Consider the following 18943-nt stretch of genomic DNA (forward strand, 5'->3'; position numbering starts at 1 on the left):
CCACCCCCAACATTCCCTGGTATTTAACAGGAATACTGGCAAGACAAGTGGCGTTCGTAGCCACTGCGGAGGCAGGACGTGTCAGCCAGAGTTATTAATTACAGTGGTGCCTTCTCTCCTCCTTGCTCTCCCACCCCAGGGCCTGTGGCTGAATTTAATTCCTGTGCTCTGGGAGAGTGGCTAGAGAAAACCAAATCCTTCAATGGTGAGCAGATTAATTAAGCTGGTGTGTATCATGAGTTTGCTGGAGGTACGAATGGGGTAATCCAGGACTTTTGGGATGTCTTTGTCGCAGTGTATTTTCGCAGCTGTACTGGAGGCAGAGCAAAAGGAAGGTGGGGTACAAAATCCCTGAGAGGTTACAGGGGAAATGGGAGACAAAGGGTCTTTTGGGCTAAGCAGGGGAAAGCTACCTCCCTTCTGTTTTCTAATGAAGACTGAACAAATGACTCGGCATAGAAAATGAGACTAGCCAAGACTCTTCACAGCGGTACAAAGGAAGCAATGCACTACCAGTAAGCACACCTAAAGGAAAGTCCCAAATTCATGACAAAGCTCATTTGGAAAGTGAAGTCCTCTTAACTTGCAGCTTCTTCAAATAAGGAAAATAGAACCAAATCCTGGAAACCCTTTCTTGCATGACTACTGAAGTCAGCGCACTTAATCATGCTGATAAGATTTTTGTGGTCTCTAGCTGTGAAATTGAACAGGGACAGAAATAAAGTTGTTGTTTCTTGTCATGCAGAAATCGCTGAGACTGTGGTTTCTAAGGATGCAAAAACTTTGCGAGACAGATGTTTTCCACCCACTGCTGAACAGATCCCTTTCCCGCAGCACAACGAGGGAAAGGCGTGAAGAGAAGTAAGTGGCATTACTGATTGATTGCCTTCATGGGGACAACGCTGTGCCAGACTGCACATTCCCAGATTATGCCTCTCACACTGGCTCCCTACCCATCAATGCCATTGGCCTCAGATGTCCCATCTGTAAAGCAAAAATAGTAACACTACCTTCTTCTAGCTCTCTTGAGCTCTTGAGGGATACAGCCTATTTCTTCTGCCACATTTGGGCAGCAACTCGAACAGGGCCATTGAGCATCTCCACAATATAACTGTGGCAAAGTGAGCCCAGTTCTTTCACGTAAGAGATGAAATTGATACTAGTTTTTATGTTCTGTCTTAATAACACAGGGCCAAATACACTGAGCCATATGTTGGGTATCCTTAATTTTAAAAAACATCTCCTTACTCTACCCCCATCACCTGCCAGACTCCTGTGGTACACCCATCCACTGCTAAAGCCAGGCAGGAACTGACTTTTCTGATGAAGTCTGCTCTGGGGACTTGCTTGTGCACAAAGAGCCACCACATGGCTTGTCGTTACATCCACGTCTGGCAGATTATGTTCTCCAAGTTTGCATTCATTTGAGTCTTGTGTTTGATCTCACACAGTGGAAAGCCTTGTTCAGATGTGGTCACCCATTACGCTGCTCCACAAATCAGCCACATTTCCACGTGGCCAGTTAGAAGAGGGATATTGGATCACCGTGTCCAGTTTTTATCAGTAGGGACTACTGAGGTTCATTAAGGAAGAGCAAAGTTATTAATATCCCTCCTCAACTGAGATCATTTGTTCTCAGGCGTGTGATGGGAAGCCCTTATAAGGCTCGCCTGCGACTGTAATGAAACATGGGGCATTGCTGTAATTCAGGGCAAACCCATATGGCTGTTACAGCTACCATCTGAAAACCAGAGCACTGAATTCCCTACAAGCACTATGAAGGGCCGTTACTTACTGGTTTGACCCTTCAACTCCTTTTCTCCATGAAAGTGGAGGCCTGGGCACTCTGCTCTTGAATAACCTGGCAGTTGAATTTGCTAATATACAATGGGATGATGGTTGGTCTGAATATGTTATGACTTCTCTCTTGCAACATTTATTACGGGTATATTACAGAAGGATTTTGGATCAGAAGAACCTTCAGGGTACAGGGCAGGGGCCAAAGACACCAAACATGGGCTGTTTTCTTGCTCTGAAAGCATCACAGTCCAACAACCACAACTCAAACCCTAAAACCTTTACTGCGCATCCTTTACAGGTCAGAAACCAGGAGAGTTGTTACTTATTGTCATGTAGGTTAAATACAGATCAATTCACAGCTCATTACAGGTGGTAGATTAAGCGTGCCACCCAATAAGGACAAAAATGGTCCATACAGATTGGGTTTACTGTGATACCCATTAATAAAGCCACATGCAAGAAGCAAACAAGGCTTTAAACTCAGACCAAGTGCTAGCATATGCAAAGAAGAAAAAAAAAAATCACTGTGGTACCCCACTGGGGTTTCCCTGCTAAAAAATCAAAGGTGCAGAATAAAAATGGGGCCCGGGAGCCTGGCATCCACCAGATGTCACTGATGTTCCTCCCAAAACCAGAGGACCCAGCACTAAACCAGGTGGTAAAAACCAGAAAGCACATCACTGGTGAATGAGTTCTGTAAAATTCCAAGAACTTTCCTATTTAAATCAACAAACAAACCTGTTTCAAACCCCCTAAAGCTTTTTTGCCTTTTTTTGCCTTCTGTGTAAAGATGGCGTGCCACTGAACTTTTCTTATTTACAAAGTCCGTTGTGCTCTGCTTACATTACCTCCATACTCCTGACCTCTCTCGCTCCCTGCTATTTCTTCTTCTCGGTGGTTTGAAATGGGACCACTAGGAAGGGAAAGAGCTCGGGACGAGCTGTTCGCCTATTTTTCCCCCACCCTGCTTCCATTCAGCCTGAGGTATTACTTACCCCCGGGTGCAGTTTGGATGGCAGAGCTGGCAAACGGCATTCGCGTCGGCGTATTTCCAGACGAGGGTGTCGTTCTCGCCCAGAACGCCCGCCGGGCAGGATTTCACACAGTGGGGGCCGTCTATAAAATGGGCACACTTCATGCAATTGTCAGGGCCCTGCAAAGAGAAACAGCTTGTTTATAATGCCCTTACATCTGCCCATTCAAGAGGAAATTCAGAGAACAAATCTAAATGCCTTCAACTGCTAGAAGTTTTCAGCATCATCTGCTTTTATTACCTTGTTACCTGATATTCTTGCAAGTATTTGCTCTTGTAGGATAGACTGTACAAAAGGCAGTACCTGATGTTTAAAGTTAGTATTTTCCTTGAGTTTCAACATTGCTGCTTTTTTTTCCCTGCCTTCTGCCTGGTTGGAAAGTTTGCATTTTACATTTAAAATAGGGAATAATTTAATGACACCTTGATAAGAGGTAAGCTCAAAAACAGAGGGCCGGGCTGCTGCCTGGTGCAATCTACCATCACACAACTTAAAACGATGGAGGTGGACCTGAGGACACCTCCCTGAAGAACTGGCTTCAGATCATTATTTTCCCATTTCTCAGCACAGGTTCTTTCCTCTGCTTCCAAGAAGCAGGGGGTAACGGAGGCAGCCCAAGGAGTCCAAGAGTTTTTCACATTGAAGAGCGCTTAGTTTGTGTTTAAAGGCATTGCCTTTGGCCTTTTCTGGCAGAACTGGTTTTATTCATTATTATTTATATTTATTTATAACAGCACCAGGAATGCCCTAAATATTTTAAAGCAGGGAAGCCAGCAGTTCTGCGTCCAATTCTACGGTGAAGAAAAACCAGACCGGATCCACAGTGCCGGTTTCAGTGGGACTATAGTAAGACATGCTATGGGAAGATTATTATAATTACTGTAATGTCTAAGGGCTACTGTAAGAGACTGGTCACTAGACGCTGGGGAAATACGGAACACGGGGGTGGTCACCGCCTGGAGGAGCTTATAATGTTAATGACATCCCTTAGGCCATGGTGGTCTAAGCTAGAAGGGAGGATGGAAATGCTTCACGTTACTGAGCAGTGACTCTGCAGAATGATGATGGGCAAGGGTCGAACGCTGCAGCCAGTGGGTGCAGGGGGTGGCAAGAGGTGCGTAAAGAGCTGGGTTAAGTAGCACAGAAGAGGATCTGTGACGGAAGCAGGAGATTTGATGGCAATTACCAAAATCAAATGAGAATTAAGAGTTCTACAATTAAGATACAAGTTTGATCTGACTAAAAGGAAATCGTTTTGCATCTTTGCCAAACTGGACGTTTTGTAACACATTCAAGCGTTCTCAAAATTAAAGGAGAACAAAATTGAGGAATACTCTGGATGACTAGCCAGAGTACACTGTACTGACTTTTGTAGAAGGAACTTTTGTATGAGTTCGGAATACTTAAACAAGTTTGAAAATCCAGTTGTTTTGTTTTGATCACCTTTCTTTGAACATAATTTACACCTGCAATTACTTTAACACAGGTATTTACCGTACCCTAGTTAGAGGAGGGAACATGGTTTTAAGTAAAAACTGCTTCCTGAATATTTTCCAGTAAATAATCTGGTTTTGATCACAATTTTATCATGGCTTTTCAAAAAGGCAAAAGGTTACTGTTTTAATCCACTGTTTTTAACAGTTCTTTCCCTCTGAATAAGGAAATGTAATTTGTTCATGCCAACTTGGCCATTCAGTAACCACATGTTCCTGAAATGTTCACCAAATTACCATAGCATCACATACGTAAGCAAACCTTACATTTTTTCTTCTGCAAAAAGACAAAAAAAGAAAGGCCCCACAACGTCTGTGGCTGTGGATTACATGTATGACGGGTGACACGGAAAAGAAATAATACCCTGAGGATCCCTCTCCTGTTTCTGTTCCCCTGCCCCCAGATCTTGCCCTCTAATCCACCCATCTCCGCCTGATCCCGGAGAAGGGTAAATGAAATCTCAACACGGGAAATACGTATTAATACACGGCTGGAGGTGCAGGTTTGCTAAGCGGAATCTGCTCTTACAGGTCCAGTGCAGGTTGCGTTGTACATGGTGGAGTTTTGCACCAGGCACTCGGGGTGGCAGGGCAGGCACTTGGAGTCCCTTTCAAACTCTCTCGGCTCCCTGCAAAACAAAAACAACAACAACAAAAAAAACAAAACCAAAAGAGAAATAATTAAAACCCAGGGCAATTAGCAACCGATAAATTATGGTCATCTCTCCTTTTGTGTCTTTTCCAGTTTAGATTGGGATGATGGTACTGAGACAGGAGGAGGTACAGGGGGACCCTCCTGGCTACACCAGTAGCACTTGCTCAGCGCAACCAGGGGGAGGTAAGAGCAAGGGAAATTTGGTTGACGGTGAAACACATGGCACTCCAGATTGCATACTACAAATTAGTTTACTTTCCCTTTTAAGCTAACCACACAGAATATTCGCAACGATTTCCAAAGGCTTTTAAATGGTAGTGATGCAAAGAGATCAGCAAAACCAGCTCAAGCAATTCCAAGGCTCCAAATAATAATTAGGAAAGTTAAACGGCAATGCACTGATAATTAAATTCATGCCCTCCCCACAACACACAATGAATCATTAAAATATGAAAGTTGGGAACAGATGGTTTCAATAGCAATAAAGCTGTTCCACTACAAGTAATGGTGTTATTAATTAAACTAAATCTACCCATCATTTGACATAAAAAATGCCCAGATCTGCCCTTCAGGTCATAAGAGCTGCTGGAGGGAATTCACTTACATAAAAGACAGCTGCTGAACTGCAAGTTACTAGAGAAATACAAACACCAAGGGGCATCAGCACCCTGTCAAGTATTTGCTTAATACTCATGATTTTTAACAGTCAAACTTTGAAAGATTTATTAAAAAATCCCTGTAATTTTCGGTGCTCGCCGTGCCCTTGCCCCCTACTTCACCTGCTGAACTGACTGAAAAACCCAGCCGCGGTCCTGACACACAGGCAGCGACACATTTTCCTTGGCCTGAGCGAAGCCGAAGGCAATAATTTTGTCTGAAATTGCTGCTCCCAGTGCTTTTCGGATTAAAGCTCGTTCTCTCTTGACTGCAACTTTGCAAATTGCAAGGGTGAGCCGGTCGTTTGAGCAAATATAGGTGTCCCTTTGCAGTAAGGAAGCCTACTGAACAGCAAAACCCTGGCTTTGGGGCCGACTGCGATCCTGGTGACTGCAACTGGCTCTGCCTCTCATCCGATGTGCTTGACGTGACAGGCATAGCTGGGGTTTTCACCCATGCTTTAAGCTCCTTTATTTCTTAGGGGAAAGAAGCGTAAGGCTTAGCCTCCTTGGGCCTCCAGACAGTCTCCTCACAGGCTTGAGGTGATGTTCTCATGGCAGTCACCATGACAGGAGCAAACTCCTAAGCAATGCTGAACAGGGAACCTCAGCTCCCGGCTTTTCCCTCTTTTTAGGTACTGTGCTCACACAACATCTCTGCAAAGCTGGTGAAATCCTTTCTTCCTAGCTATAACATGTTCTAAACCCCCAAATCATTGCCAAAACCTCAAGCAGCCCCCCAGACACCTTACCCTTGCAGGATATTGCACTGTTTCACACACTCCTTCTGGCGATCGAAAAACCTGCAGGAGAAGCAGTGGAAGGGTCCAGGGCCCCAGCAGCCCACGTCCGAGCACAGGGGGTCACAAACATGCCTGGCGGCAGCTGGGAAACAAAGAGAGACAAGAAAAAAAGCCATAAACTTCAAGGCAGGAGAGAGGGCAAACACAGCACTGCAAGTGACTCCATCCTGACCAGCCAGTTTCTCCAACCTGGTCCAAAGCAGAGGTGAATGGTCCTGGAAACGTGGAAGAGGAATATGCACACTTTTCTTAATTGCCGAAGCCCAAAATTAAGAGTGACTTCTGGTCTTTCAAAGTAAGAACAAGCTCCTCTGGGACAGCTTAACAGTCATATAACAAAGTTAAACCAGTACCAGGCTGAGAGAGTTGGGGTTGTTCAGCCTGGAGAAGAGATGGCTCCAGGGAGAGCTTATTGGGGCATTTTCAATATATAAAGGTGGCACACAAGAAAGATGAAGAGAGACTTTTACTAATGACTGCAGTGTCAGGACAAGGGGCAATGGTTTTAAACTGAAACAGTTTAGATTGGACATAAGGAAGAAATTCTCTGAGGGTGGTGAGACACTGGAACAGGTTGCCCAGAGAAGTTGTGGATGCGCCGCCCCTGGATGTGTTCAAGGTCGGGTTGGATGGAGCTTTGAGAAACCTGGTCTAATGAAAAACGTCCCTGCTCATGGCAGGGGGGTTGGATTAGATCATCTTTGAAGGCCCCTTCCAACCCAAACCATTCTGTGATTCTATGATCAATTTCCAAAATACAACAAATTCACATTCTGCAGAGATATGGTTAGATTTTGGCCAAGTGACCACTGTAGTCAACAGCAGCATGGTTGAACAACAGCTTCCACCTTATCAAAAAAGTCCAATGTTTGGAGTCAGCTTCTGTGTCCTTCAACCTAAGTGGCTTCACTATGCCCATAGTGGTAAAGCAGCTCCTTCCCATCTGTGGGACACCATGAAGTCCAGATCCTTGGTGGGAAAAAAATCCCACTTTTCCCGCACCACCTTCATTAAAGCACTATCATTGATGAATTTTGCAGCCAGGGGAACAGAGAGAAAAAAGCTTTGTCTGAATTACTCTTGCATTTTAGCACAAGCTTCCACAGCGGGCGGGAAGGCAGCATTGACTTACCACACTCATTTTTATTTCTGTTCTGTATAATCTTTGTTTTCTGGCCCTGAGTTGCAAACAGGCTGCGCCAGTCCATGGTGTCAGCATAGCAGAGGTTCTTGTTCTTCATAATGGCAACATCTCCGTCACTTATTTCCTTGAGGGAGCGCAGCCCCAAGGACTGTATTTTCAAGTTAACAACAGCAAGGGAATACTGGCCACTAAAATGGACATGGATAAAGAGAAAAAAAACACAGAAGAAAGAGAATTAGTACGCAGGGTTTAACTCATCACGTTTTTCTTTTGGTTTTCATACTTGGGTTGCTGCGAACAATTTTGTTCAAGCAAGACATTGGTCCGCACTCTAAGCTTAACGCCTGGTACATGACATACCTATCATAAAACAACTGCAATACTCATATCTGGGTTTGCAAGGGCATTTTAAGCTAAAACTGGCAGGACATGTGCGCTCTGTCAAGTAAATGATGTCCAACAATTGTTGTAGGGAGAGTAGCTGTTATTTCGCACTGGTCCACCAAGCCATCCTTCCTCTTGGGGTTAAGCCCAGGCAGGCGCTGGACACACTGCCAGTGTCCGCACTGCCTGGCGGCCATGGTCTCCATCCCCGACTGCCCAGCTACCTCAAATCCCAGAGTGCTTCTGATCACATCATGACTTGCCCTGTGGCCTGCGAAGAGAACTCTCCGTCCTGCTTGCTCTTCCAGGCTGTGCGGGGAGAGCCCGGTCCTCGAGCAGGCTCAGCACAGCCCTCTACACGCAGCACAGAGCTGCAGGTTTGATCCTCCCAGGGCTACATTCTCTACTGCTCCGAGGATGGTGCTTGGCTCCACACAGGCTTTTCCCCATTTTGCATCAGTTTGGGGACACCTGCGTCTCACCGCGTGGTACCTTGGTGTGCCCAGGCAAACACAGCTCCAAACAGAGTTTCTTTTACAATTGCTCTGGCACATGATTTACTTACTGTTGCTTGGTTCTGCCTCGTATAATCTCCAGATTTTCGAAGGCATAGAGATCAGTAGCATTATCGGGCCAGGCCTGAATCAACAAAAATCCTGAAATGAAGAAAAGAAGATTAAAAAATAATAATAATAATAATAATAATAAAACCGCAGCCAGCATTGGCAGCAGAACCTCCTCCTTGAACTCCTCCTGTGCTGGGAGAAGGTACTTGTGCTTTCCCTATGCTTATCTAAGAATCTCAAAGAGAAGCATGACATTTTAGGGAGCAGGGAGATATTTTTAAACCCTGTTTTATAAACAGTTTACTTCTTAGCCCACCATGAGGGCTTAGGAGTGCAAGAGCGTGTTGGTGAGCTGCGCATCCTGCTACACCAAGGCACCAGTGATGATGGCTCTTGCCAGCAGATACCCTGGCTGAGAGGCTGCGGGCTCTGGTGCTGTGGGAGAAAGGCATAGCTCCCTCCCATTCGTGAGCTGCCCTCAAGGAACGGGAAAGCTGAAGAGAAAGAAGAAATGGAGTACAATAGATAGCTGCTCAGAGTGCATTTGCTAAGGCAAGCAGGTTTCCCCACTCAGCCGAGGCGCTTGGGAGGAATGGGAGAATTTGGGAAATTGCAGGCTGCTGTATGAAACTCTGGGGTTAGTCATTGCTACCTTGAAGGGAACCAGACAGGTAAAAGAGAGAGAAAGAAAAGGGGAACTGGAGTCATGCCTGCAGACCCAGCTCTGGTGTTACGCTCATTTTCTAATGGGCTGAACAAAATTACTTTTAATTGATACTTGGCGCAAGACGGTGGCTGAGTGTTCCGCTGGCCACTTTGTGCTCGTGGAGACACATTCACCCCAAGGAAGAGCTCTTCAGGCTGGAGAGCGTGTCTCCGCGAGGATGACGCAAGCCAGTGAGCACGCTTCCCTAAGGAGCTGCTGAAAGGTTTTCCACAAATAGAAACACACTTGGCTTTTTTTAGCCGAAGTGGCACGCCTCTGCATCACCACATACTTCTTGGGTGGCTGAGGATCTCCTCTGCTTTTACTCTTCGCTAGGGCTGACAGTTCAGCAGAAGGGATGGTCTGGCCAAACCACGCACCTTGGATGGGAGAGCAGTATGGGTTATGTGGGCGTAACGCTGGCGAAGCCCTGCTGACCACCTTTGTGAAGAGTGACCCCTGGTAGCTCAGAGACAGAAACCATTCGCTTGCATTTCTCTTCATGTGCTTAAAAAAATTCACTCCTCTCCCTTGGCTTTTTTTGTTGATACCAATCAGAGAACATCTCAGCTTAAAACCCATTGCTGACCTGATATTTCTTTGACTGTTTTGAAGACATCCAACTTCTTGGGGTCCAAGGGTAGGGTCTTCGTGAAGGCATCGCTGAAATACACAGAATGAGGAATTGGGAAAAGAATGGCTGAGCCTGAATTTCTCCTTAGCCCTTTTCCTCCAGTGCTAAATGACCAATGGGCAACTCACCCTAGAAACGCTACTGGGAGAATGCTGACGTCTCCATTGATCTTGGTACAGTTTTTGAAGGAGTCGATGTTGGTGGCATTGATGGAGAGGATCCCTTTAAGTTCACCTATTCCAATGCCATTGCACACTGTCAAAAAGAAATACAAGAGTCAGGGGGGAGAAGAGTGAACCCCAATCACATGGAAGGGAATAAATATGGAGACGCCATTTGTCCAGAAAGCACTTCCATATGGTCAAACCTACCACTGTAAGATGAGTTTCATAGATCTTTTGCCTGCTTTTGCTTTTCAGAAAGCACCACAGGATAAATGCTGCCTGCTTGCCCAGCTGTGCAGCTCTGGTCCGAGCTCCTCTGCACACAGGCTCTGGCACATGCCCTTCTCTCTTTGTCCCATTTTCATTTTATTCCCCTTGATGAGATACAGGGAAGGACAAACCAAGGAGAAGGCTGATGTGCAAGATACACATGCACATGATGCATAGTTTATCTACTGTACTTGTGGTGTATCCCAGTTGGAGAGCATGTTGCACAGCCATGTTTCCTGATCACACCACTTGTCAGATCTCCAAACTATCACTGGATATTTATATCAAATTTCTACTTAATTAAGCTCAGAACTCCATGTACTTTTTCTAATAAGTTACCTATCATCTCAAAGCCTTACTGGGTTATTCCATGCTTTTTATACCTTTGCTGCATAGCCCATCACACTTTTTACACTTCCGAACACCATTTTCTTCCACTTCGTAAGTATCGGTATTGCAAGAGCGAACACAGGAGCCGTGGTCTGTCACCACGTAGTTGTCTGGAAAAAACAAGGATACAAAGGTCATTGAAATAGGAGGGGCGCGTTGGAGGCTGCACAGGCACTTCAGTACTAGGAAGAAAAAGAGGGTTTGAACTTTCGCCATACTTAGCAAACTACAGGCTTTAATTATTAATGCTCAAAACATCCTTTGAAGGTAGACAGACATACAATGCTATCACCATTTTACAGAGAGGGGAATGGTCACAGAAGGATAAAACAACGTTGCCAAGGTCAGGCTGTGCAGCAGTGCCATCATTGGGATCAATACACGGAACCTCTGATCCCTCACCTTGACTCACTCTTCCAGGCTAAGGACCAGGCAGGGCAATGGTCAACCTCAGAAAGGGATATCAGTTCTGCAAGCTAAACCCTCTCTTACACGTAAGTCTCGATGGTTTACAAAAACATGGACATGGAATAGCATGAAAGAAAAAGCAAGCATCTGTAGAGGAAGCAAGGATCACAGGCCTTGAGGGGAAGTGTCTGAACCAATTACTTTCTATCAGTCCTAATTAAGAACCAGTTAAGAGTTCATAACGCTTTGGTAATCCACAGGATTGATCCCATATGACTCGTTTGGCTGTTGTTTTGATGATTCTCATAAGATGTTTTTATTTTCCTACCAAGAGAAAAATCTTCAGAAGTCAAAATTTAATGGTTAAATTTCAGGGAAGGTGATGGATGCAGTCAGTTTGAAGAGGCTGTCTTCTTTACCAGATATTCTCTCTTTTTTTCACCTGTTCCCAGTTTCCACAGAAGCTGAGGAGAACAAGAAAGTGCCCTTGCACTTGGCCATAAGGCAGAAGGGTGACACAGGTCCCTTCCCACCTCCCTCCAACGACCGTCTCCTCTGTGGCTGCAACCTGAAATGAACTTACGTGGACATTCCCTCACACAAGTGGCTCCAAAGCTGTATTTTCCATCAGGGTTGACATCCATCTGATAAGTGGTGGGGTTATAGAGGACCAACGGGGGACACGTATCCTTGCACGTAGCATCATCCCGAAACTTGCGGCATGCCTGTTATTGAAGAACAGCACCCATTAAACTACCTTCTCCTTAAAAAGAGACAATGGTTTTCACATTAGCTCTTTAATAACACTCTGATGGGCCCATCTGTTCCCTGTTTAGTTCTAATGGAAACCCCAAGAACCTACAGGGACAGTCCCTCGTGTTTTGAAGCTGAAAGGTTGCTTCAGGTTGGGCAATTGAGTTTAATATTTGAAAAAAAAAAAGAGAGAACATGAGGTTTTCTTTTTCTCAACAAGAAACTTTGGCACTCTGGTGGAGAGCTGCTGGGATTCACGTGGGAACAGGAGGAAATCTGCATGCCTTAGAAGAATTTTCCCTACAAGCAGTAACCAAATCAAGACAAACGGTACTTTTCTTGGCCGCTTTTTAATAACTTAAATCAAATCAAGTCCTTTCCTGCTGATTACTGACTTTTTTGGCTAAATATTAAACTGAAGCCATTATATTTGGCTGCAGGTGATGAACAAGTTAGCAGGCATTTATGAAGGACAAGTTGGTTCTTCCAACCTAATTCTGCATTAAATTAATAATCACTTTCTTTTCCCCCCTTTTCTTCCGTACTTCTCTTTTTCCCTCTTTTCTTCCCAGGTGAGAGAGAGTGAATGTCTTCTCTGTGAGCCAGTAAGGGCATCATAGCCATGCAATTTATAAGGGGACCAGGAATACAGGTAACAAGAACAAAACCCAGACTGGATGGTTTCTGTGGCAGTTACTCAAGTGCCACGTAATTCAGAATGAAATATAGTGCAAATATGGGGAAGAGTTAAAAACACAGCATACACTAACCCCCTGAAACTCTTGCAGAAAAGCAATGGTTTGTTTTTTTTTCCCTAAAAAACCCCTCCATTCATTCCTTCTCCCTCCACTGCCCCAGGGTCCCCCAAACACGGTGTTTTTGTGGCAAGTGAAAACCAGACAGGGAAACTTTGATTTCATGTTTGGATTACAATGAAACACCAAAAAAATGTGAAGATGCATCATATTTGATTCCCCTTACAAGTTCTTGCTTTGGTAAACTGAGATTATTACTGACTAGTGCTGAGAGCACATGGTAAAGCTGTGCTGGCACGGGAAATCACTGCCCTGTGGTGGCAGCTGAGGATCTGCAGACCTGCTTACGTAGGGAAGTCACCCTACAGCAAACACGTAGCAGCTCTGCAACGACTTTGAGCTCACTGGGCTCTCAAAGGCACTACTGCTGGTTTGGCATGCGCTAGGAAGGTCCACCTGCAGAGACAGTAAAGACCAGCTATGGGTGCCATAAAGATCACGTCCTCTTTCCTCTCACCGACCACCTGGGCAGGGAAGCCCCGGAGGACCCTCTAGGTCAGCATCTCTCAGAACCCTTCTCAGATGCAAGAAGGCCAGAGGACATGCAGCTGAAAGCCTGCCCCGCCATGCCAGGGATTTAAGCAATTATGGTGGTGGTGTAACATCGTTACCAGGCAGTCGCTCTCCCGAGGCCCTGTGCACCCCGCAGCACACTGGTTGTGGCAGCAGTCGCTGGGCACCTTTCCCCGGCACCGGCCAGAGCACTGCTGGGCACAGATGACTTTCGTTACTGGAAGACACAAGAAAAAAGGAAAAACGTCAGGAATGAAGCACGTTCAAGCTGCAACGAGATCAATATGGAGAAAAGGTCCGGTGCAGGATCTGTGCTAGATTTTCCCCACGGGATGCGTATTCTGTCCTCACATAAGGTCTAAGCTCGGGAGCAGTGAGAGCTGCTGTGGGTGGTGGCAAGATGGGGTTGTGTTCAGCAGTAATTATCTTGGCTTTGGAGAGGTGCTAAGCACTCTGGTCCTAGCCAGAAAGCCATGTCCTGCTTAGAAAGAGCATCCAGGTCCCTGTGGCATCAACGCCTAAACGAAGAAAAACTCTGTGGAGTCATTGCATCTTACAGCTGGGCAACAGAGCAGGATCTGGCTTCATTTTGTTGAGAAAATCTGTTATTTTTGGTGCTAGCTTTGGGAAAAACAACACGACAGGAGAACTGCCAGGACTCTCTACTATAACGGGAAACCGTTCATTGTTGGTGTGGTGTTAGGATCCCTCCAATGCACTAAAAATATTTCTGAAATTTGCAGAGAGGGGAGACCCACTCAGCAAACGGATTCCATACACATATTGTATTATTTTTCTTTAGGCTTCAATCCTGTGGCCAAATTTTATCTTCATTACTCAATTCCCACAGGGTTTGCACTAGTGCAGCAACCCGGAGGAAGAACTGGCCCGGATTCAGCTTTTTGCAGGGAAGCAAAAACGGCCTGCAACATTTTGTTGAGAATCAGGAAATCGTCTCCATTTGAATATCAAAGGAGAGAAAAAGATAATCAGTACAATTAAAAAAAAAACAACCCAGAAATGAATGGCTAGCAAGTGTTTGTATCAGAAACCCAAAATGGGATTGTTTGTTCTCTACAAAAAAAATTACTGATCCCCAGACCCTGGCATTAGACATCAGAGAAACCCGATGGCTAATCCGCTGCATTACAGCACCCTGAGCATTTGGGCTGCCCACTACAGTAACTGTTATCAACTTTGCAGTTGGTTCAAATGAATTACAATATCATCAGGAATTCCTGTAAGTCCAAAACAGATGGTTGTTAATTAACAGAAAATTATTGGGAAATGTAGCCCTCTACAGGGTATATAACAGAGATTTTTTTTAAAAAAAAATCATATTTCCTATCTTTTTCTGTTACACACTTTTGTATCCAAACTGTATTATTTCATTTTTCTTGTAGGCCTGTAAGCTAGACAGTATATTTTCAAGGAAACAGATTATTTCCACAATATATATTAGCTTCTCTGATAGCAACTCCTCCGTTTAACTAGGAACAGGGGAATAAAAGGCACATTGTTCTACACGAACAGCATTTTGATACCATTTTTTTCATAAGCATCAGCAGGGGAGTAAAACAGCTCATCACTTTGATAGCTATTGACTAGGGCTTCCTGCTGGAAACATATTTCGTGGCAAAGGTTTATATTTCTTACAGAATATCCCACGTTCATTGAAGGAGAAAGATACGCATCACCCCAAACTTTCCCACATATGGAAATGTGGGATACATTTTCAGTTGGCCAGATTCTCAAAATGCCTGGAGAGGAGAGCCAGAGCCTGCAAACAGTTTCGGTTTATGCACTCCTAGTTGTCCCTCCCGAAGGCAGCACGAGTTTGTAAATGCTGGAAGCTTGCAGGGCTGAGACCCGAGGTTTCGCAAGCCCCTGGGACAGCTGCGCGGCATCAACTGCGGGGACCGACCTGGGAAGGGCTTTGTGTGCACAGCCACTGTCCACCTCAAGAGCCAAACTGCAGAGCTGACTGAAAAAATCTAAGGCTTATACTAAATAAAGAGAGAAAAGCCATACGTTCCTTTTTCCTTAAGCTCTAGATAAGGTACAGATTGGACCTGGTGCTTGCGAGCAAGAAACTGAGGTTTAGGTGATTATTTGCAATGGAAGATCAAAGATAGGATGTTGCTTTCATTTGCGTTATGTCTAGATCGTTAGTCTTTCCACTGAACTTTACACAAAACAAAGAATCAGAAACAGTGCATTTCCCCACTTATTACAGAAAAAGGAAATAATGAAGTAGCGAAACAAATTGAGACGGTCTTCCTCCTCTACCTTTACTGTAGGAAAAATAAAGCCTTGCAAAAACCCAAGCACTTCTAAATGGACATTTCTGTCACTCTATTAATATCAGGCAAGCACCCTACTTGCAAAATTTTACAGTAAAGCACAGGTAACCAAACTGAAAAACCTCACGATGCCAAATATCTCCATTTACAAATCAAAAGAGCCTTCCAAAGGTCCTCCGAGTACTGTATCTAGTGTGATTACCCACATGAAGGTGACATCTTTTGTGCCTACAAAAGAAACCTATGGGGATTCCAAAAAGAGGAATTAAAGCCACTGAAAATCAGGCTATGTTGTTGCTTCTAATAGTAGAAATGAATCCAAAGTGTCGTTAACTGGGCTGCAGAATGGCTCTGCGGGAAATAGCAGGAAGGCGAACAACTCACCACCCAGCTACTGCGTTCTCTCTTATATGGTAAAATAACTTAAAGAACAAATGTTCTCAAGGGCAGATGGGAGAAAGTTGTGGGCGACAGACAAATGCTTTCAGTGCGGGAGGCAGCTGCAGACTTTTGCCTCTGGAGGAACAGCACATCTGCAGGGAAATCCAGACCCAGGTCAAATTCCCTCCAGGTTTCCCCTCCAGAGATGGAGCTACTCGGGGGAGCGGGCACAGCCGTCCTCCCCGTCACTGCGTGTCTGCAGAGCGGGAAGCAGGCCACGTCCCTCCGTGGTGGGCTTCCAGGAGACCCGGTGTAGTAGGATGCAGAGAAGGACAAGTGTGAAACACGTGTCACTGATTCGCACTTGACAGGTTAGTTTTTGGTTAGATAGAAATTCAGTATGTCAGCGCACACCAGGTATTTCTTAATTAATCTGCAGGCTTACATGTCTGGCAGTTCTGTTCACCAGGGCCCCAGCAGTGGTCTTCTGTGCAGTTCGGATGGCATTTGGGACCTAAAACACGAGAGCAGGCTATTATATTCTATAAACATGGACAACGACAACATTACGTGAGTCACAGAAAACGAAGACTTGAGAGCTTTCCTTCTCAATAAATCAGGGGAGGAAGCACCTATATACCAGTGCTCAAAAATTTTGAGAGCTGGACCTTAAATCTCTCTCCTTTCTTCATCTCTGATTTCCTACGTGCAGTCCTCCACACCTCTGAGCAAGCAAGTGCAACACCCAGCTGGTCTGGCTTACGAAAGAGGTAGATTTTTCCCAGGAACAGGAATCTCAGCTACTGCCCGGCTGGCCCTTCTGCTGGAGTTTGCATGCAACGGCAAGTCACCGCCGGCTTGCGGCCGGGCATGTGCCAGCTGCTCGCTACAGGCCACATGTAAATCAATGTTTCTGAACAACGCGGTTCTAAAAAGAAAACAAACCCAACTGGATTCGCCGGCAACTGCCAGCTACTCCAACCACAAAGTAATTCGACTTGTCTGCTTCGCACCCTCCTCCCACCCTCTGCCAAAAATACTCCTCGGCGTAGGACTACGCAGCAGATGGACAGTCGACGGAGAGGCAGCAGGATAGATGGATAACTTGCCTGACCTTGAAGGTTCAGTGCTGGGTTCTTTCCCATCCCTCCCTCCTTACTCTTCTCTTACTTTTTCTTTCTCTTAATGACAAGCAAAGCCCCAGAGAAACAACTTATTTTAGATTATGGGATCGTTATTAAAACCATAAATGGCTGTCTAAGCCGATTAATCTGGAATTCACTACATTTAAGAGGCATTTCCTACTAGAGTGATTCTTCCCGCTAACAACACATGATTCTCCCTCCTCCCCACTGCCCATCAAATAGCTGAACAAATGCCAATACTTGTCCAAGAGTTGATTGATTTGGTGTGGGACCAAAGAACTTCTTTTTTTTTTTTAAGTTGAAAAGTTAAAGGTTAACATTTCTGTGGTGTTTAGAGCCAAAATCCTGTGCTGACTTGTATGGTTTGCAACTCCTTGATTACGCTAGGGCTCTGCAGAAAAATATGTCAACACAGAAGTTGGCTATTAGCTCTCAAGCAATTACGCAACTGGAAGAAGATGAAGAAAATATGTTTTTCTGCCAAATTATAGTGCCAGAAATGAAATGCTCAGAAATGAAAATAAACTCTCTTTTGCGTGAAATGACTGGGGATTTTACAAGGGACTCATAAGGCTGAAGGATTAGCTTGAGCACACTCTATGCATATCCTACACAAACTTTTGAATATGTGCTCATCTCCCTGCTGATCTACAGCATCACATTTATCTGGCTGTTTATCATTAATTTTGCAGCGGTAATCCACGCAGCCCCAAACACCAGAGTTTTACAGCATTCAACTTGGGCCTTCAAGCTAAAAAGGCTTCAAGTCCCACAGTAACTCCATGAAGGTACCCACATGCGTTTTCTAGACCAGAGCCTTATATTGTAAACAGAAGATTGCTGGAAAGCAAATGCGTGCGTGTTACTCTGAGCTGCCTTTGAAGAACACATACTGTCTGAAACCAAGAGCGGCTTTCCCAAAAACTTCACTGAGCTATGAGTTAAGGACCTAACCACCATGAAAAATTCCATCTTAGGCCAGCGGTGAAGAAATGAAAGGAATTCCCTTGGAACAGGGCTCGGTGGCCCCGCGTGCAGGAATTGGTGGACCTGAAACCCACCGCGTGAAAGACAGGATGTTTGTTCTTCTCTCTGAAATGGGGGAGCACATAGCATTTTGGGTAAGTTAATACTCACAAGAAGACAGGTTGCTTGCAAATTCAAGCACCTTGAGAGGCTGCTTGCTCGTGTCAATGATGTCATTCCAGAGAACAGTGTCCATGTTGCACAGTTTGGGGTTGTTGCTGATTTTAACACCTCCATTAAGAATTTCTGTGATGGAAAGAAAAAAATCGGTAAGTGAAGCAAGCTGCCCAAGTCTTCTGTCTCTGATCTAAAGAAAGGGAAATAAAACACGTATTTCTTCACCTCAGTCACACTATGCTGACAGAAAAGGACAATCTGCACGGCACCAGCGCTCCTGATGGTGCAACTAACACCCGGCTCTGGTTCTGGAGGGTTGGCTGCTGTTGGACGCCACTAAGACGCCACTACATGTGGCTTTCTGCCTGGTGCCACCTCCAGAGGCCACTGCACACAGCAGAGATGGCACTGCTGGTGTGCACAGCCAGAGACTGTCAGCCAGAGACTGTGTAAGGCCTTAACTCACATATCAGCAGCTCCCACTGGAATTTAGCAGAAAACACTGACATATGGAATGCGCCGGAATCAAATAATGCAAAATAATGAGTGGATACTTCTTTGCCATTTTGGGGGACACAAATAAATCTCACCACGCTGTTGATGCATTGGATTTTCTGGATGTTTCTGCAATGGGAAACGATGAACTTTCCTCATCTTTTGAAGAAGGCTGGCTAGCAGGAAAGCTAGGGAAACTACTTGTTTTTAAAGCAGGATTTGATAGCATGTGACTTTGAGAGGAGATCTTCAATCGGATCTCGATACCCATAACCTACGAGTTGAAGT

The 18943-nt window shown here is 45.1% G+C and overlaps 1 protein-coding gene across 2 annotated transcripts in view; it reads right to left on the reverse strand.

Moving 5' to 3' along the window:
* EGFR (epidermal growth factor receptor) overlaps nucleotides 1-18943 on the reverse strand; it is a 169436-nt gene that overhangs the window by 30247 nt on the left and 120246 nt on the right. For both annotated transcript variants that reach the window (XM_063325632.1, XM_063325633.1), the window contains exons 4-15: nucleotides 18155-18289; nucleotides 16318-16386; nucleotides 13287-13405; nucleotides 11691-11832; nucleotides 10693-10809; nucleotides 10004-10130; nucleotides 9831-9904; nucleotides 8535-8625; nucleotides 7574-7773; nucleotides 6391-6523; nucleotides 4857-4956; nucleotides 2796-2953 (exon numbers count right to left, since the gene is read on the reverse strand). In XM_063325632.1, the coding sequence (XP_063181702.1) occupies nucleotides 2796-2953; nucleotides 4857-4956; nucleotides 6391-6523; nucleotides 7574-7773; nucleotides 8535-8625; nucleotides 9831-9904; nucleotides 10004-10130; nucleotides 10693-10809; nucleotides 11691-11832; nucleotides 13287-13405; nucleotides 16318-16386; nucleotides 18155-18289 (1465 nt within the window). The remainder of the gene's footprint in view (nucleotides 1-2795; nucleotides 2954-4856; nucleotides 4957-6390; nucleotides 6524-7573; nucleotides 7774-8534; nucleotides 8626-9830; nucleotides 9905-10003; nucleotides 10131-10692; nucleotides 10810-11690; nucleotides 11833-13286; nucleotides 13406-16317; nucleotides 16387-18154; nucleotides 18290-18943) is intronic.

Source organism: Chroicocephalus ridibundus, chromosome 2, assembly GCF_963924245.1.
Source record: "Chroicocephalus ridibundus chromosome 2, bChrRid1.1, whole genome shotgun sequence".
Taxonomy (NCBI): domain Eukaryota; kingdom Metazoa; phylum Chordata; class Aves; order Charadriiformes; family Laridae; genus Chroicocephalus; species Chroicocephalus ridibundus.